At 42.0% G+C, this 18,746-nt stretch overlaps 1 protein-coding gene across 2 annotated transcripts; it reads right to left on the bottom strand.

Annotated features, from left to right (window-relative positions):
• Positions 1–345: 345 nt before the first annotated feature.
• LOC107086173 (protein PRRC2A-like) lies at positions 346–16,882 on the bottom strand. 2 transcript variants are annotated; one of them, XM_015376955.1, is made up of 17 exons: positions 16,756–16,882; positions 16,569–16,648; positions 12,970–13,121; positions 12,101–12,278; positions 11,907–12,003; positions 11,737–11,818; positions 11,515–11,658; positions 11,166–11,407; positions 10,993–11,081; positions 10,678–10,826; positions 10,116–10,218; positions 9,800–9,986; positions 7,679–8,219; positions 7,329–7,585; positions 6,903–7,188; positions 6,599–6,821; positions 346–5,796 (listed from the first exon to the last, which is right to left on the bottom strand). In XM_015376955.1, exons 3-17 carry the CDS (start codon positions 13,082–13,084, stop codon positions 2,826–2,828), a joined length of 5,664 nt encoding a protein of 1,887 aa, XP_015232441.1. In that variant the 5' UTR covers positions 13,085–13,121; positions 16,569–16,648; positions 16,756–16,882; the 3' UTR covers positions 346–2,825. The 2 variants fall into 2 exon arrangements, with proteins under 2 accessions (XP_015232441.1, XP_015232442.1); XM_015376956.1 differs by having other exon boundaries at positions 347–5,796; positions 9,803–9,986.
• Between the last annotated feature and the right edge of the window lie 1,864 nt (positions 16,883–18,746).

The raw sequence follows: 18,746 nt of genomic DNA, 5'->3' as shown, positions 1-18,746 counted from the left end.
ATAGATAGTAGCAAAGTCTGGTTGGAAAATTAAACAGCATCTTTATTTTTACCAGCTGAGGAAAGCACAAAATTATGTCAAATTTACAGATAGATAACTGTAGACCTATGTATGTATCCTTCCGTTACCATAATTGGACAGTGAGCAGCAAGCAGTTTCTACAGCTTACCATACTTTTTGAACATAGAGTGTTTTGGACAGTAACTATGGTGAAAATGACTTTTCAAAATGTAAAAACTTTTGTGTAACATGTAAAAATCTGCCTGTTGTGTTCCTGAGCTCATTATTGCACTTTGTGTGATGGCAGAGAAAAAATGACATTTCACTTTAATAATGACAGATGCAATTATTTTCCATTAAATCAAAAGTAGTTTATTTAACTTTTGCCTTCTCTGTATAACTTTATTATAATAAGACACTTCTCTGCTTGTACATTGCTCCCTTGAACTAAAAATTGCAACATTTGTTTGTGGGAATGTAAGTTGGGGTAGACAGAACTTAGATACATACCAATATACATACAAGTGTGTATATTACTGCTCCTTTTTAAGTTGCTTTTTTTTTTACTAAAAACCATAAATGCTAAAAACAGCTTGAACCACTCTGTGTACCTCTGTAATGCTGGAAACATAATACAATCTTTGATTTTCGTTGGAACACACCATTCCCGTTTTATCTTTTTAACATGGGTACATACAATAATGTGCACGTCAACGTTAAGGAGGGATGGGAGACTCTTCGAGCCAGTGTTAAATGTACAGCTATCAATGTAGAAACCAGTAACAGGCAATGCAAGCAGCACCCAGCTGTGTTTTCATGCTAAGGAGTTCAGAGTGAAAATAAAAAAAAAAGTCCAACTTCACTCGCCTACTGGAGAAAAGATGCTTTAAATTACATAAAAAAAAAGAAAAATAGTGAAATTTTCCCAATGCAAGAGTCTTCATTTGGATGCTGAACATATACACACGGCTGAATGTATACATGTGGATGTATTTAAGAAGATTTAAATCTGTTAAATCACAAGTGAGGGCGGGGGGGGGCAAACAACGCAGAAAGTGCTTGCCGTTTGTGTTAACCCCTCCGGTTCCCCGAGTTAATAACACCAGAAAAACATCCACGCACACACATGCGCGCACGCACACACACACACACAATATTCACCAAATGCCCTACTCACAACATCCCAAAGACAATCTTCAAACTATTATCAGTAAACAAACAAGAGCCCCAACTTACAGCAGTGACAGAAAGGATGCAAATCAGGAAATCATTTTAGTTCACTTTGGATGCTGTTATAAGCTGCTTTACATCTCCTACATGTGATAAAAACAACTTTTTGAGTGTAATCCTACGTCACTCTGAGTTACCTTTTCATTTATTTTGTTGCAAGTAAAAATCACACGGACCGTGTGAACCGCACATGTTCGGGATTGTCCTGAATCGCCACCGTCTTCCGTTAACGGCCCATCCCATCTTTATGCGCGCTTTCTGAGAAATGACTTCTCTCAGATCCAGTCCTTCTAGGTGTGATTAATCTGTGCATGGGACCACCCATGACAGCTAAGGGAGGGAGGGGGGGCTGCTTTAAAAAAGTACAACACTGGCTCCGTTCTGTGGGCCCGGACAGCAAAAACCGTCCAGTAACATCCCCAAAACATGTTACCACAAAAAGAAAACAAAATGAAATGGAACAAAAAAAGTTTTATACTACAAGGAGTGCTTATTAGAACATATACAATTATCTACTAAAGAATAAACATTTGCTTTTAACATCATGACCAGCAATTAAAGACGTTTTTTCTTCCACTCCTGTCAGGGTCAACACTTACATTTTGGGGAGATGAAAAAAAAAAAAATCAAAAAATGCTGATCATTGAGGAAATAATGGTTGTTAAAATAGAGCCATCATGCTATCAATACAGTAAACAAACTTTATTAAACTATATTTATTGGGGATTTTTGCAGTTTGTAAAATTTCTGCAGGTAAGGATTTTGCTACGATGAGGCCATGAACAGAAATCCCACAAAGAAAAGGGGCAACAAACAATTATTGAAATGTCAGAGCAGATTTACAATTTAGAGCAAAAATAAAATTCACACCATCTATCTGAAGCGACAAAACCATTAAAGAAAAATCAAAGCATGAGGAGGCGAGCACTGAGGAGGAACCAGACAAACCTAGGGGGAATGAGAAGGTAAGTATCTTTACCTTTACAGAGCTGTGTATGTGGAAGGCTGAATTTTAGCTGAAAAATAAGACAGCAAAAAAAACCAAACCATTTATGATATGAAGTTATCAAAAATGATTTTTTTTCCTCTATGAGGGAACTAATGCTGACCTGTACAACCTGAGTCCCACCCAAGGCCAAAGTGAGGTGGAAATGTACTTATGAAACTAAAAATTAACCCAATCCAAGCTAAAATTCTGTTCAATAATGTGTTCTTCAAGATGCCGTGTTAGTGCTCGTCTAGCCAAGTAGGTGTGGAGGATGTGGGAATCTTAGAAATACATCAACACTTCTCAGATCCAACCACGGCACGTTTATAGAAGGGTGAAAAATTCAGAAAAAAAAATAAAAAAATAGGGAGCCGAACAAAAGGAGAGCAAGACAAAAAAAAGGTAACTTCACAATAACGGATGGTACGAAGGAGAATGTAAAAGGAACGTAGGTTTCAGCTGAAGTTAATATGAATACCATCTCCATATACGTCACAATCCACTAATGTGTTAGGGGGTGTGGACAAATAAGCTACGAAATAACAACCAGAAGGGATTAAGATGGAAATGTGCGAGGGGTCAACTAATAAAACATTTTAATACTCCATCACTTCCTGTTTTTCGGTGATGGCCAGTTGCCACGTTTCTCTCCACGATTCCCCCCGCCGTTAGCGGGAGCACCGGAGCCTCCGCCTGGGGGACCACGAGGACCTCTTCCTCCACCTCCTCCTGTATTGACTCTCCTGTTCTGTCGCTCCATCCCAGGACGCTGGCTCGAGAAGCTTCGTTTATTCGCCAGTGGCTCTTTGCCGGTCACATCTCGATCAACCACACCACCTCCCCCGCCGCCTCCTCCTCCTCCTCTTCCTGGGTGATGGTGATGGTGAGAGGGATAAGACTTCCCGCCTCCTGCCTCCCTGTCTCTGAACTCTGTGAAGTCGCTGCTCTCTGAAGCAGTTTCCCACTCCTCATTGGCCTGGTCTGAGTTCTGATTGGTGAAGTCAGGAGATTTGGCTCCATGGTTGTGGTGGTGCTGGGGGTGGGTTGGACCAGCGTTGCTCTGGTTGTAGTGGTGATGGTGGTGGCTGTTTGCATTATTAAGTTGTCCACCAACGCTGCTGCTGTTGTTGTTGGTTGTTAGTGTGGAGCTGTGGTTGGCGTTCTGGCCATTTCCCGTGATAGCGGCAGGAACTGGAGCCCCGTTACTGTCCTGGACTGAATTCAGGGAAGGAGACGATGGTCTCCCTCCACCAATGACCCCAACTCCTCCGTTGATGCGTGCGGCATTCTCTCGCTCCTTCAGTCTGCGAAAGCGGGGTGGCTTGTCTTGCTGGTGTTGAGAACGATTATGACGGCGGCGTCTAGGGGGCCTCTCAAACCCACCTGGAGGGTGGCCCCGGTTAGTAGGAAGAGGGGGGCCATTCGGGCCTCCAGAGTTCGGGGCAGGACTGGTTGAAGCTTGCTGGGTGGTCACTCCTCCATTCTCAGTGGATCCCACAGTAGGAGGAGTAGTGGTAGGCAAAGGTGGTTGAGGGGGGTTGGCCCCCTGATTCTGCCCAACATCTGCTACCTTGTCCTTCTTTTCTCCTGCAGTCCCTCCTCGACCCTGATCTTTGGGTCCAGAGGATGGAGGTGGACCTTGCTGTTTGCGACCTGAAGCTGTGGACTTTGAATACCCAGCATAAGAACCTGAGCCGTGTCCGACCCGGTGTCCCCCAGCTTGTCCTCCAATGCTGCCACTGCCCCTGTACACATTTCCACCTCCACCTCCTCCACCCCTGCCCCTCCTAGAGGGCACTCCTCTGGGAGTAAAAACTCGGGCCTGAGAAACCTTAGGTTGCGCCGAAGGGATGTTTCCCGTGGCACTGACATTCTCTGAACAGTTCTTGGAGTTGGATTTGTGGTGCTCTTCTTTATCCGAGTGACCAAGGTCACTGCCTCCAGTCTCACTGCCAGTTTCAGAGCCCCGTTCCCTCCGTCTCTTAGGGATTTCTTCATACTCTGAGCCCTCGCTGCGTGTTTCACTGCGGTTTCTTGCTCTGGCAGGGTTATGCTGAGACCGATCCGGACCGTGACGTGCTCCAGATCCCTCACCCTTTGCTTCTTGGTGCGGGCCTCCAGCACCAGATGAACGGAAGTCGCGGCCACTCCTACCACCCATTCTACCTCGACCTCCACCTGTAGGTCCAGCACTGGCGGTGAAGGTTCCCCTGTAACCACGGCCACCACGATAGAACTCTCCTCCTCGTCCCCGACTAGGTCTGCCCCCCTTAGCGGGTACTCCGGGGTGGTGTGAACCAACACTTGTTTCAAAGGATCGTTCTCTGTCCCTCCTGGAGGAAAACCCAGAAGATGATGAGTCTACATCTTTGGAGCCTCTCCCAGGCCCTCCACCTCCTGAGGGCCTCTCTTTTCCTCCGCTCCTGGCTTTGGGTGTATGGTTCTGCTCTTCTTTTGTTGCATTAGAGGTGTTGTGAGATATAGATGTATCCTGCTTTGTGGAGGTGGGTTGACCACCATCTTGCTCTTTGTCTTTTCCTTGTTTTTCTCCTCCATCAACATCCCCTCCTTCTCTCCTCATTTCCTTCACAAGGGGCTTCTTGATTGGACCAGCCCTCTTGTGGGGGTTACTGCCTCCCGTTTGGTTTGAGGGTTTGTGGTCTGATGGAGCGTTGGAGCAATCCTCTCCTCCACGAGTGTTGCTACCTACTCCTGCATTGTTACCCCTCCTGCCGTGGGATGAACCCCCACCAACAGTGTTGCTTCCAGGCCGTGGTCCCCACTGTGTCTCAGTTTTATGCTCACGCCCTCCTCTTTGGTTCGATTTAGGTTGAGAATGCTGCTGAGTCTGATTCTGACCACCATGTTGGACAGGATTTTGGTTAGAATGGGACAGAAACGTGGGGCCCGACTTCTCTGGTTTCATGTGGCTGTTGCTCGGGTTGCCACTGCTGCCTCTCTCACCAGGATTAACAGCAGCTTCACCCTCCCTCAGAGGTGGGGGGTGATGTTGGGCCACTTTCCCATCCTCCCTGGCAGAGGAGGAAGAGGAGCATGTTGATGACAGAGATGGTTGCTGGAGAGGTGGGGAAGAGTCTGTCTTCTTCCCATGAGCCTCACTGTGCCTGTCACGACTGTTATCTGGTTTGTGGGGGTTAAGGGGGAACTGAGGCGCCTGATGGTGGTGGCTGTGATGGTGGGGAAGATGGGAGTTGCCCTCAACAGTGGGGATGTCTGCACGGCCATTACGATCATAATGAGAATGGGGAGCTCCCCATATCTGCACCTGCTGAGGTCCTCGAGAAGACCCATCATCTGGATGGGTGAAGCTGTGGGGGTGGTTACCCCGTTCACCAGGCCTCTGCTGCGGGTGGGGGGGAATCCTTGCACCCTGGTCAGGGAAGTTGCTGTAGTTTCCCCTCCCTCCAATGTAATGATGAGGATGTGTGCCTCCCTGGCTGCCAACTTGCACACCAACAGGAGGAGGAGGAGTTTGACTGGAGGTCCCAGTTGATGAGCCGGGTTGCTGGACTGGTCCCAAACCACTCTCTCTCTGACGGTGTGGAGGAGTGTCACTTCTAATTGGAGACAAAAAAGTTAAAAATTGACTAGTCACTAAAGTTAAAGATGAACAAAATGTAAGAAAACAGTTAACGTTGTGACGAACTATATAACTGAAGGAAAATGTATCAGCAACTAAATAATTATGAGAACTATAGCTACAGTAAATCTGGATGACCAGCACTGCGTATAAACTTAATGGTCTAAAAATGCATTTCAGCTTCATGCTGTCATCAGCTCTGATAATGACATATAGTTATAAAACGTGTTTGTGGGTTTAAGTACCTTTTCTAAAGGCACATAGATTAAAATCATTATCTTCAGAACGTAAATAACTGCTTCCCACTAGTTACTGATTTTTGACTGCATAAAAAAGGCGAAAATCGCTCACACTTTATAATTAATTACTGCTTTTATCAGTTAAAAATCATATCGACAGGCAGTAATGTGATAAAACCTAATAACAGTCTGAAAGTCAGTAAAATTTTCTTAAAATAAGTGCATTTGCCCTTAATTTGAGTAGGTAAATAAGATTATCTATTTTTACCCTTAAAATAAGATAATTAGATATAATACACTTAAAATAAGCCACTGAGTTTTTTTCCTCCCTTTTTTAAATTAAAATTTTCTTATCAAATTGTTAAAGAGTCTCAATTACCTGCTCATTCAAGAAAAAGAAATGCACATATTTTGTGAAAAATTTACATACTTAAGATTTCCTTTTTTTGCAGAGTAGTTTAGGGGTTTGATTTATTCTTAAAGACCCTGAATTAGTAAACAGGCTCAACCCAAATGTTCATCAAAATAAAAAATACATACCTAGGTCCTTTCACCACATCCTCCTCCTCCAGGGCCTGTTTCTGTCTCAATGGAGAGGTAAGCCCACGGTTCTCAGCTCCCCCAGGGAACACTTCTGGCCCCCAGGCCAGTTTAGGATCCATAGGGGGCGTCCCACGGTGAGGGTGGCCTGGATGTTGCTGCTGTCTATCAAAAGGTTCTGAACCAGAACCGCCTGAATCAGATCGTTCACGACCCATAATTCCTGTAAAAGGGAAATTATTTTAAAGGAAACAGTTTCATGATAATAATCACTCACCTTTCTTGTTATCGTGCATTTGCTCACCTGAGGGGTGCATGCCAGCTGAATAGTATTCCATTGGAGGAGGGCGACCTTGCATCATGCGAGGGTCCATGTACGGCATCATCATCCAGCGCGGATCAAAATTTATTGGCAGCGGAGGAGGTCGGACCATGCTGCCCGGCTGATACAGCGGTGCTCCTTGCTTAGGCCCAGGGCCCGGTTGAGGGGTGGAACCTGGTGAAGGACCTTGAGGCTGAGGCGACAGCTGGCTTTGTGAGGCCTGGCTGTGTTGCTGTTGTTGCCACTGTTGCTGCTTCAGAAGCTGCTCCTGGAGAAAAAAAGAAAAGAAAATCTAATTTTAAAAGAAAATCTATGGCGAGCGGGAGGATTTAGACAACAAATATAAGAATGTTTTAGCTATGATATGAAAATATTTTCCTGTACATTTGACAGAAGACGTGTTCTAACCTGCTGCTGCCTCTGAAAGCGAGGCGGTAGAGATTTCTGGTACTTTGGGTAACCCTGGCCAGGAGGACCACTGGCTTGACGGCCCGTACCCCCTATAGAGTTCTCCACCTTTACTGCCTCGACACTCCTTTCCCCCCCACCTCCTGCACGGACGTGAGGACTAGCTACGGCCTCTTCCTTGCTCTCCGCTGATGGAGGTAAATCCAGTAAGGGCTGCTGTGACTGGGCCACAGCAGGCTGGGGACACTGCTGGACATCTATTTAAAAAATGAAAATGATTGTTTAATCAAAAGATTAAAGCTTCGTCAGATGAACCATGCAGGACCGGGCCATTTTTTTGTGGGACTCACCAGCAGTGGAGTCATGGCTACTGTTGCTGCTGGCTCTCCGGCGGTCACTCGATCCAGAAGCTGTCCCTGGCTGGGCTGTTAGTACTGGAGGCTCTTCAATATCCACACAAGGGGACACTGGCTGGCTGATATTGGGGGAAGATGCTGAAACAGATGGACTGGGGCTTGCAGCTGTAGCAGCTGCAGAGCTCCCATCCAGGCTGGGGGTCTTACTGCTGCCGCCAGCTCCTGAGCTGCTGCCTTGCTGCTGATGTTTTTCATCTAGCCTCTTCAGCTTCTCTGCACAGGCTGCACGCCTCTCTTCCTCCATTCTACGTTCTTCCTCCTCACGACGGCGACGGGCTCGCTCCACAGCTGCAGAAATTTCAGAGGAGGACTGTTTTCTGCGCTGACGCCAAGTTTCATCCTCATCTTCCCCCTGGGTTCCGTGGACCAGCAAGCTAGGCTGGCCGGAAATGGCAGGTCCTCCTGTTCCTGGCTGAAGCTGGGCAGCAGCAGGTTTTCCCGGACCAAGAGCTGTCCCTTGACCATGTTGTCGGTCCTAAAGAGTTACAAAAGGTTCATGTGTAATGATGTAGATTTCAACCCTGAAGATGACACTGCTGGAATGTTTGATAAAATGTTCAATGAATGAATCTCAAACAGTGATAAAACATAAGAACAGAGGAGTGGATTTAAAACAGGTGCATCTCAAAAATGATCATTTTAATTATTTAGTTCAAAACATGAAACTGTTTCTTCTAACAAGTGATATATTTATTTGATAGAAGTATTATTTCTTTTACATTTGATGACTATAACATTTAGCCTAAATTCCATACCTCTTAATGTTCTAATGGTGTTAAAGATGACTAAAAATAAGGATTTTCAAGTAGGAACGTTAAGTAATTGGATGCAAATGCACTGGGAAGTCAGAAAAGGTCACCATTGACGAAGCTAGTTACCAGACAACTGTATCCAAGCATATTAGTAGAAAGTTGAGTGAAAGGAAGTGGGGTTGAAGAAGATCTGTAATCAACAGATAGCTGCAGTTTGACGAGATCTTGAAGGAAAGGCAGGTCAAGGGTTTGGGGGATGTTTTCAAGCATGGGTGGCCAAATCAGCGAGCTAATCTTTCACAACTTTTAGATGCATCCCTTCTGTAGCAACACCTTAATTAATTTTCCAGCTGGTTACCAGGCATTTCCAGAAGGACACCCTACCAAAACCAGTGTTCTTACCACTGACCCCAAAAAAGGTTAAAGAAAAAGAGCTAGGGACAGAAGCTTGGAGCTACAATTGGTGCGATTCAGACTGAGGGTCAGAATCCAAGCATGATGAGGTCCATTGTGAAGAGTTCACTGTAATTCATTCACAAGGAGTATGATAATAATAATATATAATAATAATAATGGAATATGCTAGGCAGAACATGGGGATAATTTAAAACTGAGCAACATTTGTATTGGTGTTACATGATATTATATGAGTAACCAAATATTGGGGTTCATTGGCTTCAACTCAAAGATTTAAATTATATCACTGTGTGAGTCGTGAATTTACAGATGGACATTTCTTTTTTTAATTAAAGCATTGAACCTCCTTGCGACATTTAAATTAATTGAAATGCACCTGCAAGGACTAAACAATTCAATCTGCTAGCGGTGGATGAGATCATGACAGGAATGACTTTTCTATGAGGCCCTGTTCAAATGTCTACCTGTCGATAAAAGGAGTACGGCCCCTGTCCGAGGAGCGGCCCAGGTGGGGGGGAGGGCTGCTCCCGGGGACCACCCAATCCAGGCCTGCGCCCCTGTATACAGGCAGACACGGTTAGCCTTAATCTGCACTGGCACAAGCATACAAGCACCAGGGTGCTACAGATCCAGACAGACTGGGGTGCCGATACTTTCTGATCAATAAGGATCGGAGTCATTGATCACACCTAAACTTCTGATCCAGTTACTCCATCTTATAGTACCCATGTTTATTTCAAGGGACATACCAAACACTATAAATGTTTTTGCCAATATGTACATTTACACTAAAATAAGACAATAAAAAGAAAAAAAAAGAAAAGAAAACAAGTGTTGCAGATTTAGTAAGGCATGCAAATTCATTAATTGTAGCGGTTTGACTCACTACCTGATAGCTGGATGGGGCTCCTTGGTTTCCCCAGCCACTGCTTCCCTCCTCGGCACATCCTGGCTTGCTGGAGGAGGGCTGGGGGACGCCATCAGCATTCGAGGGAGGTGTGTGACGACTTTCTCCGCCGACATCTGAGGCTCGAGAGTGAGAGTTTGCAGCATCCTGGGACCTCTGCTGCTCACTAGGGAGAAAAGTGAAACAGAAAAACTAAACCAAGGCACAACCGATAAAATGTGCTTTCATTCTATATCCAAAGCAGAGTTGTAATTATAGGCAACAAATCACATAGTCAACCAACCTATTTACATACCGTGAGTCATTCTTGCTCTCCTTTTTGTCCTCATCTCCCTCTTCATCTGCTTCATCATCACTGAATTTCAACTTGGCGGAGTAATCAATCTCCTCATGAGGCCCTGTTCAAACAGGAAAAAGCTTCACAGTCTTGTTTAAACCTTGCATCCACTAAGTGAAATATGAGGTCGGCATTTATCACTGTGATGTATTCGAGTCCCTCCTTGACGCCCCATTTTTGCAGAGTGATTGTTAGCCGCGTGAACCACACTGCTTCAATAAGCAGGAAATGTGATATTCTCAACATATGCTACGTTACAAAGCATCAGACTCATTCACTTTTACTATAAAACCAGCTTCTCCTAAAAAGAAAGCTGCTCTAAATCTGATCCAAACTACTTTTGATTTTCACTGTTACTGGGCACTCAAGGAAAATATACCAGATTTTAATAAACATCAGTGATAAGGCTCTTAATAAAGAGCACTCTATTTTGAGATAAATACAACATACTCAGTAGCATCACATAGCCGGTATCTTTACATCTTTCTTTCTGTGGATTTGCAAATATTTTTTTCTGTACCTGCCCATCCATCATCTCCATCATGATCCAGCTCATCCAGCTCCTTCAGGTCATCCTGCTTTAGGATGGAGGGACGTTTAACTACTTCCCCTGAATCACGAGGGCCACCATGTGGCCTGTTGTCAGGACCGCCCTGTACACGAGAGAACCTGAAAGAAAAGTTCTTTGTTAAGAATAAAATACTAAGAAAAGAGAACGGAGGCCAAAAACTGCAGTTATATTGGAAGAACTGTACAGTTTCTGGAAAAAATAAAAATTAAAAAAGAATCTGTCAGAAAAAAATAAATAAAAATTAAGATATTATTTGACACACACCTCGGAGGTGGCCCTTCCCCAGGTGGCGGGTACCTGTAGGGCCCCTGAGGCCCATAGGGGCCCGGGAACGGGAGATAGGGGGGATACATCTAAGGGTCACAAAATGAAACGGTGGTTAACGTTTGTTTTTTTATTCCCATATGAAGTTATGTAAATGGAAAATAAAAACTTACAAAGGGTGGCATGATCCCTCTATATTGGGCAAACCCCGGCCCCACGGCGGGCTGGGGCAGGGGCAAGGCGGGGCTGCCTGCAGGGGGATTCCTAGGTGGCCCTTGCATCTGGGAATTTGCAGGGGGGACACTAACTACCCCATCCATTACCAGAGCCCCACCTGTGCCCCCCTCTGCCGCCCCCTCCCCAGGCAGGGTGGGCGCCAAGGCTCGGCCCCCACCGTCCCGCCAACTTGTAACGTCTAAAAACAGCAAAAAGTTCAATAAAATAAATTACAAAGCATTCATTTAATGTAAAAACATTCTGTATCTCGATGGGATAAAATGAAACCATAAGCTATTTGCGTACTCTGGGGGCGGAGGCTTGGTCCGGGCCCATACCACTGATCTGCAGTGGCCTGTTCTTTGCCAGCTTTGTCCGGGTCGCCAGCCGACTGCAGGGTGGGAAATTCCTCGCGAGAGAATGGCGACGGTAGGTTTGATCCCTTTCCACCTGCAAAGAAGTTGAGGATAGGCACTTAATAGCAACAACAACATACAGGAAAAAGGAAATATTAAAAGTTAGACTCACCATCCCCTTGTGTTCCATGTGTAACGCTGGCCTGTGCCCAGGACCTTGCCCCTACGGCCTGTGTTGAAGGTGGGGCCAGAGCCTGGAGAAAAGCAAATATCATGTCAAACATTTATGTCTTTTTCACACCAAGCCCTATTTGGATTTCTATAGCAGTACACGTTTTCTACCTCTGAAACTGGTGGGGTTCTCGGGCGGGTCGGTGCAGGTATCTGTGAAGCCACAGGCTGCTGCGATTCCGGCTGCGGTGCTGACAATGCATCGGTACTGAAAACACAAGATGCAAACAAGTCACACCTGAACCTAACAAACACCAGACAACCGCTTAAAACTTTTTTTTTTCCATTCAACAAATGGACATTACCTCTTTGGGTCTGCTGGTTCCTGTTTGCTTGCCCATCCTGTGCCGTCTTTGGGAACGAGCGAGACGTTGGGGTCGTTGCCTTTGTTCTCCGCCTTCAGACTGGGCAGGTTGGCAGGTGGTGGCATACGCCGCGCGGAGGCAACTTTACCAAGAGACTGCAGGCCATGGCGGGGGGGAACTGGCATGGGGAAAGATGTCCATTAGCACAGATGGACCAGTGAAACATGACACCTACAGTATCTACAGGGTGTGAGGACTGGGCAGATCAGGTTTTCTGCTAGCTCTAAAGTAAATGCAAATCAGAGAAAGAACTAAGGTTACAAGCTTAATAAGCTTTAATATAACAACCCTTACGACATAATTTTTTTATATTTATAAACCGTAATAAAACAAGAGCATTGTGTGTGTTCCTGGAAGGGAAGTATGCAGCTTAGTGAATGATGAAGTCTGTTTGGATTGTAAAGGAAAGCCTCTGAATAAAATATAAGCTGGGAGATAACCACAAATTCCACCAGCATCCATAAGTCAACCTCTAATTCAGAACAGACTCAATGGATCAATGTCTAGCAGACACAAATTATTCCACTTGTTCGGTAATTTATTTCTATCAAGCTCTATGTGTACAAACTCAAAGTAGTTTGTTTTTTTCCCCCATACTATGTATTCGCCGGATGAAGGAACGCATGTTTTAGAGGTGCATGAGACAACACAGAATTGAAGCCTGAATGAGCAGAATTCTTCACTTAAAGTCCACATAATAGATCAGGAAAAAAAAGAAACACAGATAGAACTGAAATACATCAATTGACATTGTCTCTCACATCAAAAACTCATTTTTTTTTCTAAACATGACAGGAAAAATTACTCACCAACAGGCTTTTGTGTTTCAAGGCTCTTTCCTTTGTATGTATCAAACAAGTTGAGAGACGCATACTTGGTTTTGCCTTCCTTCCCCTTTGCTGTTTGCCCAGAGCGCTCTGACATTGCGCTGTCCGCTCATTGAGTATGGTGAGCCCTGAGACTGTGGGAAAGGGAGGGATAGACACTGAGTGATATGATGCCAGGAATGCTCGGAAGTTGATAGTGAAAGTGTACAAGACATAGAAAGGGCAGATTCGAAAATTATGCTATAAAAGATTTATTTTGTTTGAGGTCTGTCGACTTTATAAATGTATTATACAAAATATAGAATACATGATTAATATAGTAAAAAAGATAAATTACAATGTATAAAATATACTTTGAAATTCCCTTTTTATAAAGAAGTGGAATTTTTATCACCATGCTGCAAACAAAACCTGCATTTATTCAGTTTCTTATTTAATGGAAGTTACTGATACTCTCTTAAAACTAACAGCGGAGAAAATAGTGACAATAGCATAGCAGAGTACACTATCAGTTTTTAAGAGTTTTAAACATGATTAGCTGGAATTTATCGTCATCATGGTAAGGTTTCATGACAAAATTAAATGATAGGTTAAATCTCCAAGCCAGTATTATAAACACTTTTCATCAGGTCTACCGTCCTTTTTTCAGAGAGTCTGATGCAATATAATAATCTAAGAAATCAAATTTCATAAACTCTTTAAATCCGACCCATTTCCAAACACACAACTTTCCCCTGCTTAACTTTAGGGAAAGGACACTTTGTGACACTAAACCAACCAGATTGTTGCAGCCTCAAACAATCTGAACTTTATATAACATTATAACAGTTAAACGTATTAACTGCATATTATTATCAAAAATAAGATGTTTCAAAGGGAGAAATTACTGTACTGATTGAACAACCTGTGTATTGGTGCAGAAACAATAACCTCTGTATCAATGTTTCACCAATGCACTTCAAGGGTTTCCACAGCCCAGGGTAACATAAGTTCATTACTTTTTGCTCTTAGATGTGTACTTATACCCAATAAACTAACTGTGCAACACCCTAGCTACAAAGGTTTAGTTTGTTATACTTTTAATTGTTTTATGAAACATTTTCACAGCTTAACTGTCACCCTTTAAAATAAGGTTATCTCCCAGAGGGGATCATTAAAATTAAAGCTAGTCTTTAAAAATAATGTATGTCATCTGTCATCTTTATAATGAAATGTAAGAAGAAAAAAAACAAGCAATTAATTGGATTTGGTAAGAAAAAAATAAAAATAAAAAATCCCAGCCCTAGATGGTATGACAAGAAAATCCTAAAAGCCTTGAAAACAACTGCCAAATCCTTTGACCAAAGTACTAATATGTATTAACATTCAAGACATCATCGGCGCACTAATTTCCTGTGGGTCAATTTCAGAAGTATGGTAAAATACACATACTGGAAGCACACAGCACAGCGTTCATCATCGGTAATGGTCATAAGAAACCATAAGGCAGAATCCATGTTTCTATGGCAACGAATTTTAAAATTATTTTTCACCTCGCCTTGAGATCGGTTCACTACAGCCAGCAGTTCTTTTATATGAACATTTGGTGAAGATCATCAATAATACACATCACAGAGACATCTGTCCACTTCAGTCTGATTTAGCTCCCTATGGCTTTAACTGCTGATCTAAACTCCATTAAATATAAATACTTTGAGCATGCAATTCTTAATACACTCTTACTGTATCTTTATAATGTGCCTTCAAAGAGGAGCCATGTTTAAAGAAATCAAAATTAGTACTTCAAAAAATTTAAACATCAAAAGACTTTTATGAATAAAAAGAAACAATGAAACAGAACTAAGCTTATAATTATTCATACCCCATGGCAGATAAAGATTAAGTGTTTTTTGTTGTTTGTTTATTCAAAGACGATTGTTTGAAGTAAAAAATAGGGCTGTGTGGTTTTATTATTTGAAGGAAAAATTATGAGTTTCTTTTGTTTTTGTTTTGTTTTTTACGTTTAGGGTACCTATGCCCAAATTAATAACTCTACAGTACCCATCTCTATCTGAGACCATTACTGACTCAGACCTAAGGTATGACTAACTAAAATGTCTATACAATACATTAATTCAGTTGGATAAATTTTGTCAAAATTAAATTCAATTCAACAAACTAGAAATCAGTCAATGAAAGAAAACCATTTGCTGTACAGAGTCTGAGGAACTGTAGTTGCGCATGAATGAAACATAAAATGCAGTCATTAAAAGTATATATATACTAATCTCTTAAATAAAGTAAGATGTTGCTAATCTTTTATTTCATTTTACCTGCTTAATAGAAAGTTTAAGCAGTTTGTTGATGTGCTTAGTGACTGAAAAAAGTTTACATTTTCAATTTTGATGTATTTAATGATCAAGTAAATATATATTTTTTCAATATCAGATTCTGGGAAAATGTCATATCTGGTGCCTTTAAGCGTTATCTCCTGGACCCTGAAACTAGACAATATCGTGAAAAAGGTAAAGTCGCGATAAAATGACCACAAGATAAATTATTCTACATTGTGATCATAGAGCAGTAGCACTACAGCGTCCCTCAATAGATGAGATTAGAAAATTAGGTCGTGGGATGGCTGGTGAACTACGTGTTGTACGAGGATTAACCAGGGACTGCAAAGAGGCCACGCTAAGCTTCTGTCAACCATGGGTGGTAACGATCTCTGGGGAGTAAATAAATCAGTTGATAGTTACAACACTTCCACCTGCAGCCATCTATGACAGGAGTTAATACAGAATGGGTGAAAAAAAAATCTACCGTGGAGCTAATTAAGGTTAGCTGCCGACACACACAGGCCTCCTATGTGTTCTCTTTGGGGAGGAGGGAGCTGCGTTGTTTCATAATTCACTTTCAACAAATAAAGCCTGGAATCGTTGCATACTCTTCGAATACGATAAGCTTGATTCACGAACAGAAACATTCACCTGGACACGTTCACCGTTCTCATCCCCAGATGGCATGAGAGATGAAGCAGAACAAACGGTTTTATTATCTGACGAAACAAAATGGCGGAGGAGAGCGGCCTAGACCCCTTAACGCAGGACGTTCAAAAACTACCCATGAAAACACAACATAAACTAATTTTAATATATAAACAACTTAGGGATACAAGCAATTCGTTAATAGTAAGGGGAAAACGCGTAATTCGGCTGGCGGTAGCGTGATTTAAAGCAATACACAGGTGTGCTAGCTGAAGCTGACAGTAGCATCAAGGCAAGCTAACGTTTATCGGTAACATTAGATGTACAGTTTAAATTCCAAAAACTCAAAACTATACAACAGATATCATCTTGAACCGATGATATTTTAAATAAAACCAGCAAAAATATCTACCGCCTGAACACTAAAGTCTATTTCAAATCCAAACCCAAGCTATGCTACATGACTGTTGGCTAACAACAACAATTAAGACACAAATATACTACTGCTACTAAAAAGAACATCCCTTTATCTAAGCTTCGAGGAAAACGGGGACGTGATTAGGTCCAGCTTAGTGTGTCAGAAGGGTTAATAGTGAGGTAAAATGTCCATCCACTGACCTGGTCTTGTCCCGACTTGTCTCGAGGTTGTATCGCAGAATCAGCTTAGCTCCGCTGCTACGGTGTAGCTTTCTAACCTCCTGCAAAGACACGCAGAGACACACAAAAAGAAAACCACTTTGGAACAACTGCCTCCAACTTTGATTAGACCGATGCTGTTAAAGGTGACAAGAGGTGTTCGGCTTACTTTAGTTTTCCGTTTTTTCCCCTTAGAAAATAAATGAAAACGGGAAAAGAAAATTGTTGAATCTGGACTCAATCCGTCACCTAAAGAGCCGTCAACGGCTACTGGGGGAGATTTCGTGAGATGGGAGCCGTTTGGGATCTCAACAAAAACGAAAAAAATGCGACAAATATTAATGAAATTACAAAAAAAAAACAAGCTCTTAATTTAAGAATATACAATATTTTATAACTATGGCACCTGGTATTTATCACGTCTTAGTGGATATAATCACATTTAGATTAGATTAAAAATGTACTCTGTTGAATTATAAAAATTAATTATAGATAAAACATGAACATGTTTTGATTTAAAAAATGATAATAAAACACATTTATATAAACGCTTCTTTATTTTGCAAAAGACAACATAGGTGGCGCTACAACATTTAGAACAGGCAGTTACCAAAGCATCTGACATTCAAAATATTCAATGTCACTGGTGGAGCTGGTTTACAGTTGCCTTTGAATGTCTGCTTCTTTTTGTATCTATGCTTCTGTCTCCTTGAACCCCAGTTGGCCTCGACAGATGGCCACTCACACTGAGCCTGGTTCTGCTGGAGGTTTCTTCCTGTTAAAAGAGAGTTTTTCCTCTCCACTGTCACTACAAGCATTTAGTAAAACTTTGAATCAATTTGACTGGTGAACTGTAAAGTGCCTTGAGATGACATTTGTTGTGAATTGGGGCTATATATATATATATATATAAACTGAAATTAATTGAATTGAAATAGAGACCCTGGACATTATTATCAGCACTTGGCAGAGTCTAACTAAGACTTCTGTGCATCTGAAAAATCATCATCCAAAAATCTGTCATTTTACTAATTCAACCCAAGCACGTATTTTATTTATAGCATTTTCTCACGTAATGTTTGAATTTCTCTGCAAATATACATCATAGGGAAAAATATAATACATACAGAATAATACAGAAATGCCAACCTAAATAAAAATGTTTTTAATCACAGTATATGGTTCTCCTTTTGCATGAATGAATGCACCAGTACAGCATGGGACGAGGGAAAAAACCTATGGAAAGAAGGTTGCCATAAACAAAACAACTTATTTGCATTGTTTGTTCCCTTGTTCCTTGTACAAATGCTGTATAAGCTAAGATTTATGAGATTTAAGTCAAAGTGATTATCAAAGCAGGTATCCATATGGGCACCAGCCAATATATAAATGCAAAAATCCAGTAAAGAAAATGATATTTATTGCAGCTGTATATTTCAAAAGCCCATGTCCTCTGCATTTAACCCATCCCATAGGTAATTCATTACATTTTCTTTTTTTTTTTTCAGGACCCAGAATTGCAGTTTGTTTCTAACCAGGGATTTTGCAGCCTTACAGTGCACAATCATTGTGCACTGTTAACACTTGCCCAAAAATCCCTTGCATCTCTGCAGAACATGTCAGCAGAAGAAAACAGAAACATTTTCTGGTAGATATCCTGTTAAATGGTTGAAAACACTTTTGAATTTATTAAACAAATTGGACCAACTCCAGAAGATGACACCACAACCTAAACCATAACCAATGGTGGACATTTCACATATGACCTGAGTTCATTTTTAATCTGTTTCCTTCCTCTTGGAGCTTGATATCCAAAATAAACGAGTATTATAGTTTAATATGCAGTTTTACATATTTTCCTTCCCTCAACTTTTTGTTAACATGGTTGGTTAAAGTCACCTCTGAACAGCATTCCTCATCAGCAATATATATTTTTTTGTTATTCCCTGTAGCCCATCAGCGACTTTCTGCTTTAAAATGCCCCTGACAGCAGGTTGTCTCTGGACTCTGTGGGTATTAACATAACATTTCTGTGTAAAAAGTATTTATTTATTGATCTCAAAAAATATTTTAACATCTAGGAAAACTAATTAAGTTTTTCACTTGCTAAAAGTCATTAATCAAAATGATCACAAACGCTGAAATATATCAATCTCTTTT

The sequence above is a fragment of the Cyprinodon variegatus genome, unplaced genomic scaffold (genome assembly GCF_000732505.1).
Source record: "Cyprinodon variegatus isolate N-32 unplaced genomic scaffold, C_variegatus-1.0 Scaffold144, whole genome shotgun sequence".
In the NCBI taxonomy this organism is placed as follows: Eukaryota; Metazoa; Chordata; class Actinopteri; order Cyprinodontiformes; family Cyprinodontidae; genus Cyprinodon; species Cyprinodon variegatus.
Note: the sequence above shows the minus strand (reverse complement) of the source record. Positions and strands in the feature narration are given on the sequence as shown.